Below are 13,530 nucleotides of genomic sequence, written 5' to 3' on the forward strand. Positions count from 1 at the left end.
TTTGAAGCGTGCACGGAAGTGGTAGGACACTGGTTTTAAGCTTGTATAAAAAGGGGTTAAAGTTGTGTAAAAGTCATAATTGTTATCTTGTTTTGTACAAGGATTGCTGATAGAGTGCTACGGATGTACATATGTATTTGGAACTGGAGTGTTTATCTATGTTGATTTAAATGATTGCCAAACGTGTGTCTGCAAAGTTACTCGTGTGCATTGTAATCAGAGCTGTTGAGCGCTGTGGTAAAATCCAGCATGGTGCATTTATCCAGAATAACATAATACACTGTTGATTTAGTTATAAACCTTAAGGTGTTTTCGAGTGTTTAAACAGTATGCGTAACTGTGCTGCTCTGGCCCTTGGGGCTTGTGTGTCCCTAAATCTGTTTTGTTAGGGTAATAGGATGGCAAGGTAACATTAGTTACATTTACTTAAATTAAAATAATAATAAAAATGGTTTTAAAAAGACCAAATTCCCATTCGGCATATTTTTATTTTTCTACTTTCTATTGATGTATTACTACGGTATGCAGGATAGCCGCTATACGATCGTTACCTTTATTAAAAAATGTGCACGTATTAATATACCAATTTAATCACCTAATGCCCATAGTGTATTTTGCATTGTTTTTCACTGTATCTTGTAAAGCGCTTTGTGATGGTGGTCCACTGAAAGTCGCTATATAAAATAAAGATTGATTGATTGATTGATAAATGAACCAATCCAAATTTTTAATTGAGTGACAGTCCTAATATATACTATATATATATATATATATATATATATATATATATATACACACTTTTTTTTGTAATTGAAACAATAATGACATTGAGAAATTGTCACCCACTGTACCTAATAACCCAGCCTTTTCCATGAGTGCTCTTTTCTTGTACTGTTTTAAAGGTTAAAGCCCCGATTCTAAAGGGTTTAGGTGGTAGTTATTCAATTATACACATTTTTCAGTGTTCCCGCACTGGCCTCGCCAATTAGTGACAAAAATTCTTAAGTCTTACTGTATTGGTAATACAAGTGCAGGGGTTGGTGGAGGGGTATTTTATTGGTGCAGGAGCTGTTATTAGGACCATTATGTAACTGATCTCTTCTGTGAAATCAAGCAGTCAATAACATGAGTCATTTCTAACCCTTCAGGTATTTATTCTGGAGGAGCTGCTCAGCCCCATCGTCACACCGTTTATTTTAATCTTCTTCTTGAGGCACAAGTCCCTGGAGATCATCGACTTCTTTCGCAACTTCACAGTGGAGGTGGTTGGGGTCGGGGACATCTGTTCCTTCGCCCAGATGGACATCCGCAAACACGGGAACCCACAGGTAACTACTATTGCTGCTTTCCCATCAGATTTAAGTGTGCACTCTGTGCCACCTTGAAGCCAAAATGAATCTATCTCTCTCTTTAGAGCCACAACTTAGTATGGAAATACTTTACACCCAGATATTACAAGAGTGTTTGAGTATATGGAGGCATCTATCTGTCTCTGTCATTTTAACATATGCGTGCAGTGGATGTAGGTCATTCGGATTTTTTCGTGTAACCGATGGCTCTAATTTTGGCAAGGGATAAATGTTACTGACATGCTTTTTTCTTTTATGAGAAAGGTCACTATGATGTAGATGATGCAGATACAGAGAGATAATCATATTGCATCACCATATCAGCTTTATTTTCTGTCATAACCAGAGAATGTGAGCGGTGACAAAATTCTGCTCACTACTCATAATATCCTCCGCTCCACTCTTTCTTTCATTCCGCTCCACTGCTTGTGATTCCCGCTCCAGACAAAATAGGCACGCTCCACTCCACTCACATTGTATTAAAAAAAATACATAATAATAAATAAATAAACTAGCCGTTTTTTGCAGATGAAAAGATGTACATTCAGAAAGGAATACTATTTAATCATCCTTATTATAATTGCATACCTTGACCCAAGTAAAAAAAATAAATCCCCAGCTATGATCAGCAAAGAAAAAAGCCAACATAAAGTCCACAGAGAAGTTATTTAATTCAGTTCGGTGTTCTCACTTATTTCAAACTTTGCATATGATTTGTATTAAATTAGCTTCATACTGGGCTTGTTTGTATTGGAATATCTCAGAGGGAGCTCAAAGCAACCTATGAACACATATGAGTGCATCTCAACAGGGCTGATGGAGCACCTTGTAGTGAATTAACTACCTTAAGAGTGCAGAAAATATAAATCGTGTTCACAGCGCTGTATTGGGGCATAACCGTGGAACTGTATAAGAACAATCTAGGCTATATAATAACCGCAGACAGATGGACACACTGATGACGTTTCTCACATTTTTATATGGCACAAATGCAGCTCCACAATCGGAATAATTTATATGTTTCCCTCCATAATGAATTATAAAGTGCAACGCCAATCACGTTGAATATGAAAGAAAAAAAAAGCTTTTTTTAAAAATGCAATTCTCAGGTCTGCAAACATAAGTGCCTCATTTTGGTTTAAAACTGGAAAATGAATGGTTACCATGCACAGGCATGATGGAAAATACTGTGAAGTGACTGCATCTGTATTTGTCACCACCTTTTTTTTTATAACTCTTTTGTGCAATCTCCATGGCCGAACCTGTATTTAAAAAAAATAAAACCGTGCTCATGTCCGCTCCAGCAACTATCCCACTCCGCTCCCCCGCTCCATATACAACTGGCTCGCTCCGCTCATACTCTGGTCATAACTGCTGAGTTTCCTTTCATAACCACATCATGACAGCAGTTAAAAAAAAAAAAAAAACTAAGGTAAGGCACAGATAATTTTACATAAAAAGTGAAGGTAGATGTTTAAATGTGTGTCTCTACAATATGCAAGCTCTACCCTCTGCCTTTCCTTCAAAAACAAGCTACGTATCTCAGTTGTTGCCACGATTTAAAGTGTAAGTAGTTTTTTTACATGTCCTTTGCCTTTTTGCTCAAAACAAGACAAGAGATATATAAAGACGTGAGAAGTGAACAAATAAATATGTTATTTGAAGCTTCTTGCGCTTTAACATAATGTTTTGATCCTGCGGCTTAATTTAACTATATCTGTTGTTTCCCACAGTGGCTGTCGGAGGGACAGACGGAAGCCTCAGTGTATCAGCAGGCAGAGAATGGCAAGACAGAGCTGTCGCTGATGCACTTCACCATCAAGAACCCATGCTGGCAGCCCCCCCAGGAAAGCTCCTTCTTTATCAGTCACCTGAAGGAGAAGGTGCATCATGACGCCGCCGGCGCCCCTCCTGCCCAGCACATCCTGTCGGAGGCCCCACTCTTCTCCTCACTACTCTCCAATGAGTCTGGAACCGCGGTGAGTGCCTTGCATGGCTGTTAATGGAGATAGGACTGTCTGCTTGTGAATTTAGTGCTCATGAAAGATGAGGGACAATTTCAGTGGCTACAGTCAGGCACTGTGTTGACAGGCTTTCCCCCGCAGCTCTGTGAACACACCTTGGTCCTGACCCAAACACCCCCTCACTCTTGGGCCTCCCTCAAGCAGAAACTGTGCAATACATTGGTGAAAGGCACCTCTAGACCCAAATGTTATTAACCCAACATTTCAAAATATTCTCTCAACAGGTAGGTGATTGGCAGTGCATATTGGAGTTGCTGACAAAATATTGTATTTATGATTTAAAACTACCAGGAAAGAAAGAAAACCTGTGTGTGGAAAGTCAGTGTGTGTTCCTTTGTTTCTCTGTTTCTCCAGCCCGATAACTTGCTGGCCAGCGTCATTGCCCACCCAGTCCTCACTGCCTCAGGGCTGCCAGGGAGGGACCGGCGCTTCGTCCAGCCCAGCACCACTGCTTCAGCCGCGGCCAGTGTCCTTGCATCTCTCTCCACCTCCCAGCAACCCAGCCGGACCCGTTCCCACATCCTGCTGCCTTCCACCTACCCTGAGAACCCCATGTACCGCAGTGACAGGACCGTCATAGAGGAGAGGTACCCCATACAGTTTGAAAAGTAGTTTTTTACACTGTGAAAACATCAGGCATGTAGAAAATATCAGCTCCATATGAGTTTCTATTAATCTTGTATCTTATATTTCTGTTTTGAATTGGGTACCCCAGTGACTCACCTAGTAAAAGTACTACTACTTGGAGAGCAAGGCGAGTCATGTAAGTGTGGTGCGAATCCCGCCCGCACCAAGTTGACGATTTATTGGCTGGTGACCCACAAAGAGCTCTTTTTCCTTTGCTCTTCTGTACTCCTACTGTTTGCCTGGTTGCACTCTAGTGATACTGGTCAAGAGCCCAATGTGTCCAGGTCGATAAATGCTGAGTCAACAAATTGGGTTAAACATATCTGTTGATAATTAATGTGAATTGGCTAATAATTCATGTCTCAGCTGGGCCACTGGCTTACTTTGGTATTGTTGTTTTTATTTCTGTCAGCATGTCTGGAAATGACTCCTGTATCCGGAGTATCAATCGCTCTGCTCTGCTGTCAGAATTTGCATCGGCTGAAATGAGCCTACACGCCATCTACATGCATGAGGTGAGCAATAGGGGGCAAATATGAGTTGTTAATATATATATAACTTGGCTTTGTGAACTGTCATTTCCATAGAAGCCTTGTATCATTGTTAAGTTGGGAAATCTACGCTTTTTGGAAGGGAATGGGGTCAGAAGGGTCAGAAATTGCCCTTTTTTTAAAAGCTGCAGTTCACCTATTTGGTTGTACAAATGGGTTGTTGCCTCACAAGCCCATGTCAGAAATATATAGGAAGCTTTATGTGTCTTGTAAAATCATTATACAAAACCACTAAAAATGTTTGAGCTTACAGGTGACATTCATACACTGTTGCAGTTAGTAGCAGGAGGGTGGCTGTTTAGTTCAGAGTAGCTAGAAAGCTTATAAGGCAGGTTTGGGTTAGGTGAGGGTATTTCATGTTTGTTTATTGATGCCAGTGGTTTTACTGCTTTATTTTCACCAGGTTCACCAACAGAGCTCGCATCCTCAGCAAGTATCTGGACAGTGGCAGGCTTCAGTCCCACTAAGAGACCTCCAAAGCAACCCAGGTCAGGGAGATACTACACCCAGTAGCCCTCAATAAATCGTATATATATAACATACCCATGTTCTATTTCCTAATAAATCCCTGCACTTTACCCCTTTGTATTGCTCTATTACTTCATAAAACAGCCTCTTCCCTTTTCTATTTGCTCAGGTTTTACACTATGAATCACTATGTTTCAAACTGACTTATCTTCAAAGCATTTCCTCCAGTCTACTATTTATTTATTATTTTTTTAAAGGAGAAAATGTTACAAAACAGAGAAAAATAAACAACTCAAAAGTGGTTAAGAGACTTTGAATAATATGACTTTATTGTTTGGTTCTAATTCTGACAAAATGAACAGATGTTCCCCTTTCAAGAAATACAGACCTATTAAAGACTGGAGTAGTCAACACTTTTAAAACATGTCCTTAAAAGTCTTGCTACATGGTGAGAATCCTGCAGTGAGCAGAATTTAACAAAGAGAAAGACTAATGTTTAGTGATTTACTTTCTCTTCCAAAGGAGGTGCTGTAAGCTACCAAAATGCATAAACTCATAATTGGTGTTATTATTGTTTTACAAAATAAATAAATAAAATAATGAAAACAGAAGATACAGTTTGCTTTTACCTTGCATTACAATTTCACTTAAAAATGTCAAAATTGAACAGAGAGGAAAAAAAGAGAGAGATTAGAGAAAGTTAGAGAAAGAGAAACACTTATGGGATGAGCTAAAAAAAAAAAAAAAACATTTGCTTTGGGTTTTTCAAAATGTTTTTTATTTATTATTATTATTATTATTATTATTATTATTATTATTATTATTATTATTAATAAACTATTGTTAAAAGAAAAGAGGAGCTAAGAAGGTATTTTAATACAGAAGAGGGAAAAAAGCCAGAATAATGTAGGTAAGTTGGATGTTTTTAATAAGTGTTCTGGGAAGATCTAGAATGTGGATCTGATGTTTGTTGAGAACCATTATGTTACATTAAATTTTTAAAAGAAGGAGGCTGTCAACTCCTGTTCTCTTTTTTTATGCACAGGGTCTTTGTCACAATCCAGCCAGCCTGAGAGCCTGTCTGGCCTCTCCCAGCTCCGTCTCGGAGGGTGGACAGAAGAGGCTGAAGAGGAGGAGGAGGAGATTGTCAATGAACCACCTGCACTCTCAGGGTCTGGAGTCGGGAGTTGAAAGTGCCTTTAAACACAAGAGGTGATTATGCTTTAAAAGAATAGGCACAGGGAAAGTGAACACAGTATGCTGCAGTTGCTTTGCTTGAAATATCCTCTCATGACTGCCACCTCCTGGCGGTGAAACACTGCCTGAATATTAAAAAAAAAAAAAAAAAAATCTTGTAAGGTCTGGCCACTAAGCATTGGTTATCAATTCTTAAAAGCATTGGCCATGCAGGATAGATTTTCAGCAAGTAATTAGTGTGTAGCCACTGTATTAGTTTAGCTCTCCCCACTTTCTGAATTCACGACAAAAATGTAAAGAAAAGGTAAGTAATTCATATATATTCACCATCATTGCTTATGCTTGTTTTTTTCCTAATCTGCAGGTTATACCACTTGGATTTCGAAGAATGGTGTGGCCTTAGATCACCTGTGTAAACACAATCAGTGTTCAGTGTTTCAGCCTGCTGTGTATTGTGGGGAAAAGGAGCTGCTCTCCCGGTCTTCCAGAAGCAAGATGTCTTCCAGAATTTTTTTTTTTTTAGCTCATTTTTTAAAACACAGACCTTGTTACAAACTTTGGGTGTGTGTCGCCCAAGCCATAGGACTTGGCCATGAACAGCAACTTAAGTGTTGTATTTTACAAAATACAAAAAGCATAAGCTTGACTTTACTTGAGGGGGGGGGGGGGGGGGCAGCAAACTTGAAAACCTAAGAGTAAGGTAACAACATGTTTTACATTTTTAATACAATATTAAATTTGATAACATGAAGAAAAGGTGTTTACGTTTATAATAGCAGAGATCACGTCTGTAATTCTGTTTGTTTTGAAGTGACGGACTAGTCACCTTAGGATCTGCCTTGTTCCCTTCTTGAACTTAGAGCTAATATTTCTGTCAATCTTTATATCATATCTAGCAGAAAGACCTTGGTAGTTCACATCTGGGATCACTAAATCCGTAGACCTGATTATAATTTCATTTTATTTAACATTGTACAACTATTTTTTGTTTCAACCAAGTCCTACTAGTCAATCAAATGCTTTTTGTTTTATCTAAGATTTCAACAGACTAAAACATCTGTCATGCCACCAGAGACCTATGAATATACAACCTGCTACTTTTAAGGCACACACTCCTAAAGAAAATTATGTTACTGTTGGCTCTTCAGTAGAAATTAGAATTTTGTAGAATGTTGTTTTGTTTAATACACACAGAATAATTTAACTAGCACTATATAGGTTTAAAAATACATAGCTAGGTCTTGGTTGGCACAAAAAGCTCTGGACTGTTCCACTGTTTTCACAGTATGCTTTAATGCGGTAGTGAGATCGTATTTTATCCAGTCTCTGCTGTTCATCATCAATTACAGGTCGATATTATCTATCCACACACAAATGCTCATACTAGCTTCCTATAATAATAATCTGACTAGCAGCATGAATTTTGATTGTTTACTGTGTTGACTGGTGAGTTTGATGTATCAAGTTTTGGGAATTGTGTTCATTTAATTTTGGAGCTGTAGAATGAGCCATGGAAATGTAACACTTGGAGGTCTTGAGGTTGTTTTATTTTAGATCAATGGAGTTTGTTATGAATGATACCTTGTAAGGATGTGTGTGTGTGTGTGCGTGTGCGTGTGCGTGTGTGCGTGACTTACTAAAAGGTCTAAGAGTGGAAAACAAAAAAAACATTTTGCCCATCAAACAGTATATGATGGGCTGTAATAGCATAGGATTCTTAACCTTGAAAAATGTAATACTTAGAACAAAGACTTTTTTGTCAAAATATTAATGTACATTATGTATTCAAATGGCATTTGTAAATAATATTACATATGTAATTTATCACTGTACATTGCATATATTAAAATAATTATAAAGACACGTACAGATACTATACAGCTATGGCCAAAAGTTTTGCATCACCTAGAATTTTAGGATTGAGACATAATTAAAAAAAAAATAATATATAAACTGTATGAACATAATTTATTAATGTAATTATATTGCAAAAGTCTACCATGAGCTAGAATAGTAGTAAAGTATTACTGTTAGATTTCAAAATGTCACATTTTCAATTTGTCCGTTTTTCGTTAAGTATATGAAAAACTACAAAAGCTGTATGTAATTCAATATGTTAATGTAGCATTATTCAGCAGGTTTCATTGGACTTTATGACGCAAAATTAGTTAATTCTATAGGGTGATGTAAATCTTTTGGGCAAAGCTGTAATCATAGCTTTTTAACTGTAGACCAACTGAGCATATTGCACTGTACAAAGTAATTATTTAAAATCATATGCTTGGGTGGGATCTTTGATCATTTTTTGCATCACTGTTTGGGGACAGTTCGTTTATTTTTATTTGTAGCGCAAACTGTTTTGTTCATCAGGTGCCATAGGTCATATCTGTAGGAGTCAGTTTTGTTCATGACCACTGCTGGCTGGTAATGAAGTGGTCAAAGAAAAGCGAGGTATAGTAAAGCATATTAATAAAGATTGCAAACCAGGGTAAACTACAGTGCTGTATGGTAAATGCATAGGGAAACTGCAAACATACCATGGCAAACTTGTATAAGGAAGAGTTTAACAGCTGCCTCTTGTGTCTTTAGGCACTCATGAGGTAATGTTCTCCCATCAGTCTAGGAGAAGCTGGTTTCTGCAAGCCTAACTGAGACTGAAACCAAACTGGTTAGATCTAGGACTCAGGCACACAATTATGCATTAAGGTTTTGTTTCCTTCTGTTTTTAATCCCTCAAACACTGCTGCCAAGTCACTAGTGTAAAAGGACAAATGTCGCTGGATGTCTTACTTGCCTGATGATGTCTGTTTCTGGTTGATTATACCTTCCCATTCCTGCAAGCAGTAAAGGCAACATGCAGTTTTCTATTGCATGTATTGATCCACAGCTGCACTGGTCTTGACAAACAAACAAATGGATGCTGTCTCTGTATCACTTTGTTTTGTTTTTTATTATTATTTTGCAAATGTCAAGAAATATACTCACTTCGCTCAAAAAGAGTACAAAAAGTATCTTTTTTGTAATGTATATGTACTACTAAATATTGCAAGAATGGGTAAAGGCAGCTAAATCTACAGTAGTATCAAACTATCTTTGTCATATAATACTCTCTGTATAGCTCTGTCCTTGGAGAAAAGCATTTGTCATCCTTCAATGCATGTATTGAATGTGACTTTTAAATCATGTTCATGTACTGTTGAGAGAGGATAAGGCATCTTAGCATGTCAGTGACAGTGCCTTGCAGAGCTATACATAGTATCAATTAATTGTTTTTGCAATGTTTCCAGCCAGTATTGCTTTCATTGTGTTTGATGGAATGAGTGCTGAACTGCTGCTTGTATATATTTTTTTATATCCTTGATTTCAAAATCAATGATATCATTACAAATGTTATATACTGGTTTTTATTTAAGCCTCAGTTTTATATGTGTGTCATACATATATGCAGAGAAGGCAAACATCAGTTTCAGGGCAGAGTACCCCACTATGACACCTAGAGGGAGTCAAATACAGTATATAATGAAATTCAGCAAGACACCCCATCTGAATTAAACTAACTATAAATTTAGCATAGGCAATACTACACAGTCTGCCTTTTATACTACTCTGTATAGTTAGAGCCTGTATTGTTTGGGAATTCATGATCATTCTACATTTAATTGAGTTGGGATGACTATACCTATAACATTGGCTCAAAACTATTACTGAGTACAATACATATCCTGTAAAGATATTTTATGTCTTATTAGAAGTTGACCAATGGCGCATATTGTAGAGAATACCTTTTTGCACACTTTATAAAGGGTCGATAGATACTAAGGTAGTATATCAAGATGATGGTACACCTCTTAATGTGATTATGTTTGTATCCCTTTATTTTTATCACATAAGGCAGTTGATTTAATCAAGGTTTTGTGTTGTTGAAAATCGAAGGGAATGCAATTTTTGATTACAATATGCAGATGATACTGTTAACCAGTGATTGTATTGCCTGTGATATATCTGCATCATACTGACATGTAACTTGTTTATTCTGCCTATACCCACTCCATTAGAACTCTATTTACTGTACTACATGTACAAGCCAGTTGAGACCACTGGTACTGAGGTGCTAAACGACTTACAGTCCTGTATTTCTTCATTATTAGGTCATGCTTGCTACAGTGATCCCCGAGTCTGCTCAGTTTACACTACTTAAAGATATAAGAGCTTTAGGAATATTTCATTTGTTTTTTGTTATTATAATTCTGTTTTTATGTGTATTAATGACTATAGTGGGTTGAAAGATAATGTATTTGGTTTAAAATAATAAACAAAAATAACTGTTATTTATAAGCAATTTGCAATGTTTGTGTGTGTTTCTTTTTTTTTTAATCTCTTATTACATAAGGCTACATGTTTACTGAAATCAAGAAATAGGCCTAATTTAGTGATCATTACACATTTTGTAATGCTCACTAAATTATAACTGCCCCCATGGATAAGATATATGTACATTACTTTTCAACAGCACAGTAACTACTAAAATGCATATAAACACATGCACTTTATCTCACATTTAAGCATACTACCCAAACATTAGAGCATTGACCTATTTAAATGATACAAGAATAAGGAACATTCAACTCCCCTTAATGAGTATGTTGTTTTGTTTAATTTTCAAATGTACCCCCTACATAATAATTGCTTCAACTGCAAAGAAGGAAAGATTGGATATGGGAACATGTATACTTACTGTACTGAATCTATTCAAGCAGAGTAGTCCATACAGCTGAAAATTAAATTGATTTGAATTGAAGCCATTATAAAAAATAAAAAAGTCATGGAAAAATATAGAAATTAATTTCAGGCCTTTTAGGTAGAATGAACTACTGTAGGTTAATATTAAATTGTCAATATTTTAATGTAAACTTGTTTGAGTTTCCTAAGGATTTGTCTAGATGTCTCTTTAGATAACTGCTCATGTATTACTGATATGTCTGTTTGTTTGTTTTTTTTCTTTTTTGTATGTCGTTTGGAGCTATTGAAATGTGCCACCTCCTACCTGGGAACTCACTGAAAAAGTTACCTTGGTTTCAGTGAGTATGTAATTATTAACAGTTTAAAAAAATAAAATAAAAAGATAATTATTGAATACAGTAATGATTTAGGCAAACCAGAAATGTTTCTAGACCAAGTTATTTTGCATTTTGAAACCAAGGATTTAGAAACATTATCACTACGCCCTGTTTTAAGTCACATGTCCTGATTGTATTTAGACAATTGGAATGAAATGAAACTGGGCATCGTTTGATAGTAACATTAACAGGAATGTATATCGATTTAGAAGAAAGTGACCACAAAAGCTTTTACTACACAGCCAAAACTGGAAAGATTATTTTCATCTAGTGTTTAGTTATGTCAAGAAATCATCAACACCCCTTTCTGCCAACGTGGTACAGGGCCACAATGAGCAGCCAGAAGGCAAAACACAAAACAAACACAAACGAAAAAAGATAATGCTGTGTGTTGTAATATATTGGCACCTGCTGATTTAATTAAATGGAAAGGTAATTAAAAACCTCGTGCAGAAGGTGACCATCTAATGAGTTAATTAATTGTTTAAATTGTTGCTAATCGGGAGATGGTCACCTGTATATAAACCTGCAGCTCTCTACCCTCAGTGTGGGTGTTCAAGAGGAGGAACGAGAGCAAGAAAATGAAACCTAAAAAACGGATAGGATCAGTGAAGGCTACTGCCCAGCCTGACCTGTATTATTTAGTATTTTGTGTTTGTGATTATTTTGTTTAAATATTTATTTTCGTTCTGTGAGCAAGTCTTTTTGTTAAAACCTTTTATTTCATGTTTGTATTTGAATAAACGGCACGCAGCGTCTTTTTGCACTGCAGTACTTGACTGGTGTCAGTGTTTTGGTTCCTGCTTCTGGCCTGACGTCACACTCTCTAAGAATGTTCACCTACAATCCAGCATTGTCTAGACTTTTCTAGAATTAGGTTCTGCATTATCATATTGAAATTTCTAGCACCTTGTAGACAATACTATCATAGCATCAAAGGGTATGAATACTTTTGAATTAGTAGTTTTGGAGTTTTGCAAAAGAATTGCTGAAATAAATAATTGTAGACATCTATTTCTTGTAACTGTTTTCCTCATCCACAAAAGCAAAACTACAAAAGATTTTCCCCAAAATTCTTTGTTTTTGAGAAATTTCTAGAAATTGTACATTTCTATTGGGGCATGTAAACTTTTGACTACACTACAACTGTGTGTGTTTGTGTGTGTGTATAGGTAGTTGTTACTATTTTGTATACAGTACTGTATTTAGGAAAGACTCCCTTCACCTTCCACAACATGTGGGGGACACAATGAATGTTGCACCACATATCTTAAAGGGGCAGAGGCATTTTAACGCCAGTAGAGCGTTTGTAGTGCTTTGATTACCCTTCCTGTAATGTTTTTTTTTCTTTCTAGAAACCATTTTGTTTATGCAAGCTGTAACTTTATGCAAACTTTTTATTTATTTATTTTTTTTAATTCATTTTAAGGTGTTTATTATTTCCTTGTAGTTTCTTCGCTTATATTCAACACAGGGCAAATTAAAGGGGAATATTTTCAATACTTTATTTTAAATATTGTTCTCAATTTAAAAGTAAGATATACTAAGAAATAAAGGTTGTGTTATTACAGCACAGATTTCCACAGTTCTCGGCCGCCTCGGTAAAAATCGGCTTAATTCTTAATTGTGAAGACGAAAAAAAAAGATAAAAAAACCCCAAAACATACCCACTTCATTTTTTAAGAGTTTAAAATTCAGATATATAAAATATTATTTTTAATTTATTCACATTACTGTGATCTCGGCTGTACAGACACTGGGGTATGTCAAATTCGCGCCATAAAGACGTTTCTCATTAGTCAGTTTCTCAAGTTACTCTGTACTCTGGTTTACAGTGCAGCACTAAAAACTGAGAAAAAAACAACCAATTACACATTTCTTTCTAAAGAAGCCAACTCTTTGGAAGAATCAATGTTAAGTGAATTTATCATTTATATTTGTTGTTTTTTCCCCGGCGCAATGTGATGTTTAGCTGCAATACGTTTTGATAAATCTTTTTTTTTTTTTTTTCCCTATGTAGAATGTTTTAACGCCAGCACAGCAAAAATCCAAGAACCTGTTTTTATGATGACATTACATTTGTAGCTAAAGCGGGATAGCTGGCTGTATGTTTTATTTATTTTTTTCATCACTTTAACTGGACAGTCAGCTCGTCCAAGTATCCCCCCTACCTGCTATAGCATAGCGTTTTATTATA

The 13,530-nt window shown here is 36.3% G+C and overlaps 1 protein-coding gene across 2 annotated transcripts in view; it reads left to right on the forward strand.

Moving 5' to 3' along the window:
• The window catches only part of atg9b (autophagy related 9B), a 38,924-nt gene extending 28,362 nt beyond the window's left edge, over positions 1-10,562 (forward strand). For both annotated transcript variants that reach the window (XM_059017523.1, XM_034058630.3), the window contains exons 9-15: positions 1,149-1,328; positions 3,083-3,328; positions 3,728-3,960; positions 4,413-4,515; positions 4,955-5,039; positions 6,065-6,231; positions 6,581-10,562. In XM_059017523.1, the coding sequence (XP_058873506.1) occupies positions 1,149-1,328; positions 3,083-3,328; positions 3,728-3,960; positions 4,413-4,515; positions 4,955-5,039; positions 6,065-6,210 (993 nt within the window). In that variant the 3' untranslated portion in view covers positions 6,211-6,231; positions 6,581-10,562. The remainder of the gene's footprint in view (positions 1-1,148; positions 1,329-3,082; positions 3,329-3,727; positions 3,961-4,412; positions 4,516-4,954; positions 5,040-6,064; positions 6,232-6,580) is intronic.
• Positions 10,563-13,530: the final 2,968 nt, after the last annotated feature.

The sequence above is a fragment of the Acipenser ruthenus genome, chromosome 3, assembly GCF_902713425.1.
Source record: "Acipenser ruthenus chromosome 3, fAciRut3.2 maternal haplotype, whole genome shotgun sequence".
NCBI classification, from domain to species: domain Eukaryota; kingdom Metazoa; phylum Chordata; class Actinopteri; order Acipenseriformes; family Acipenseridae; genus Acipenser; species Acipenser ruthenus.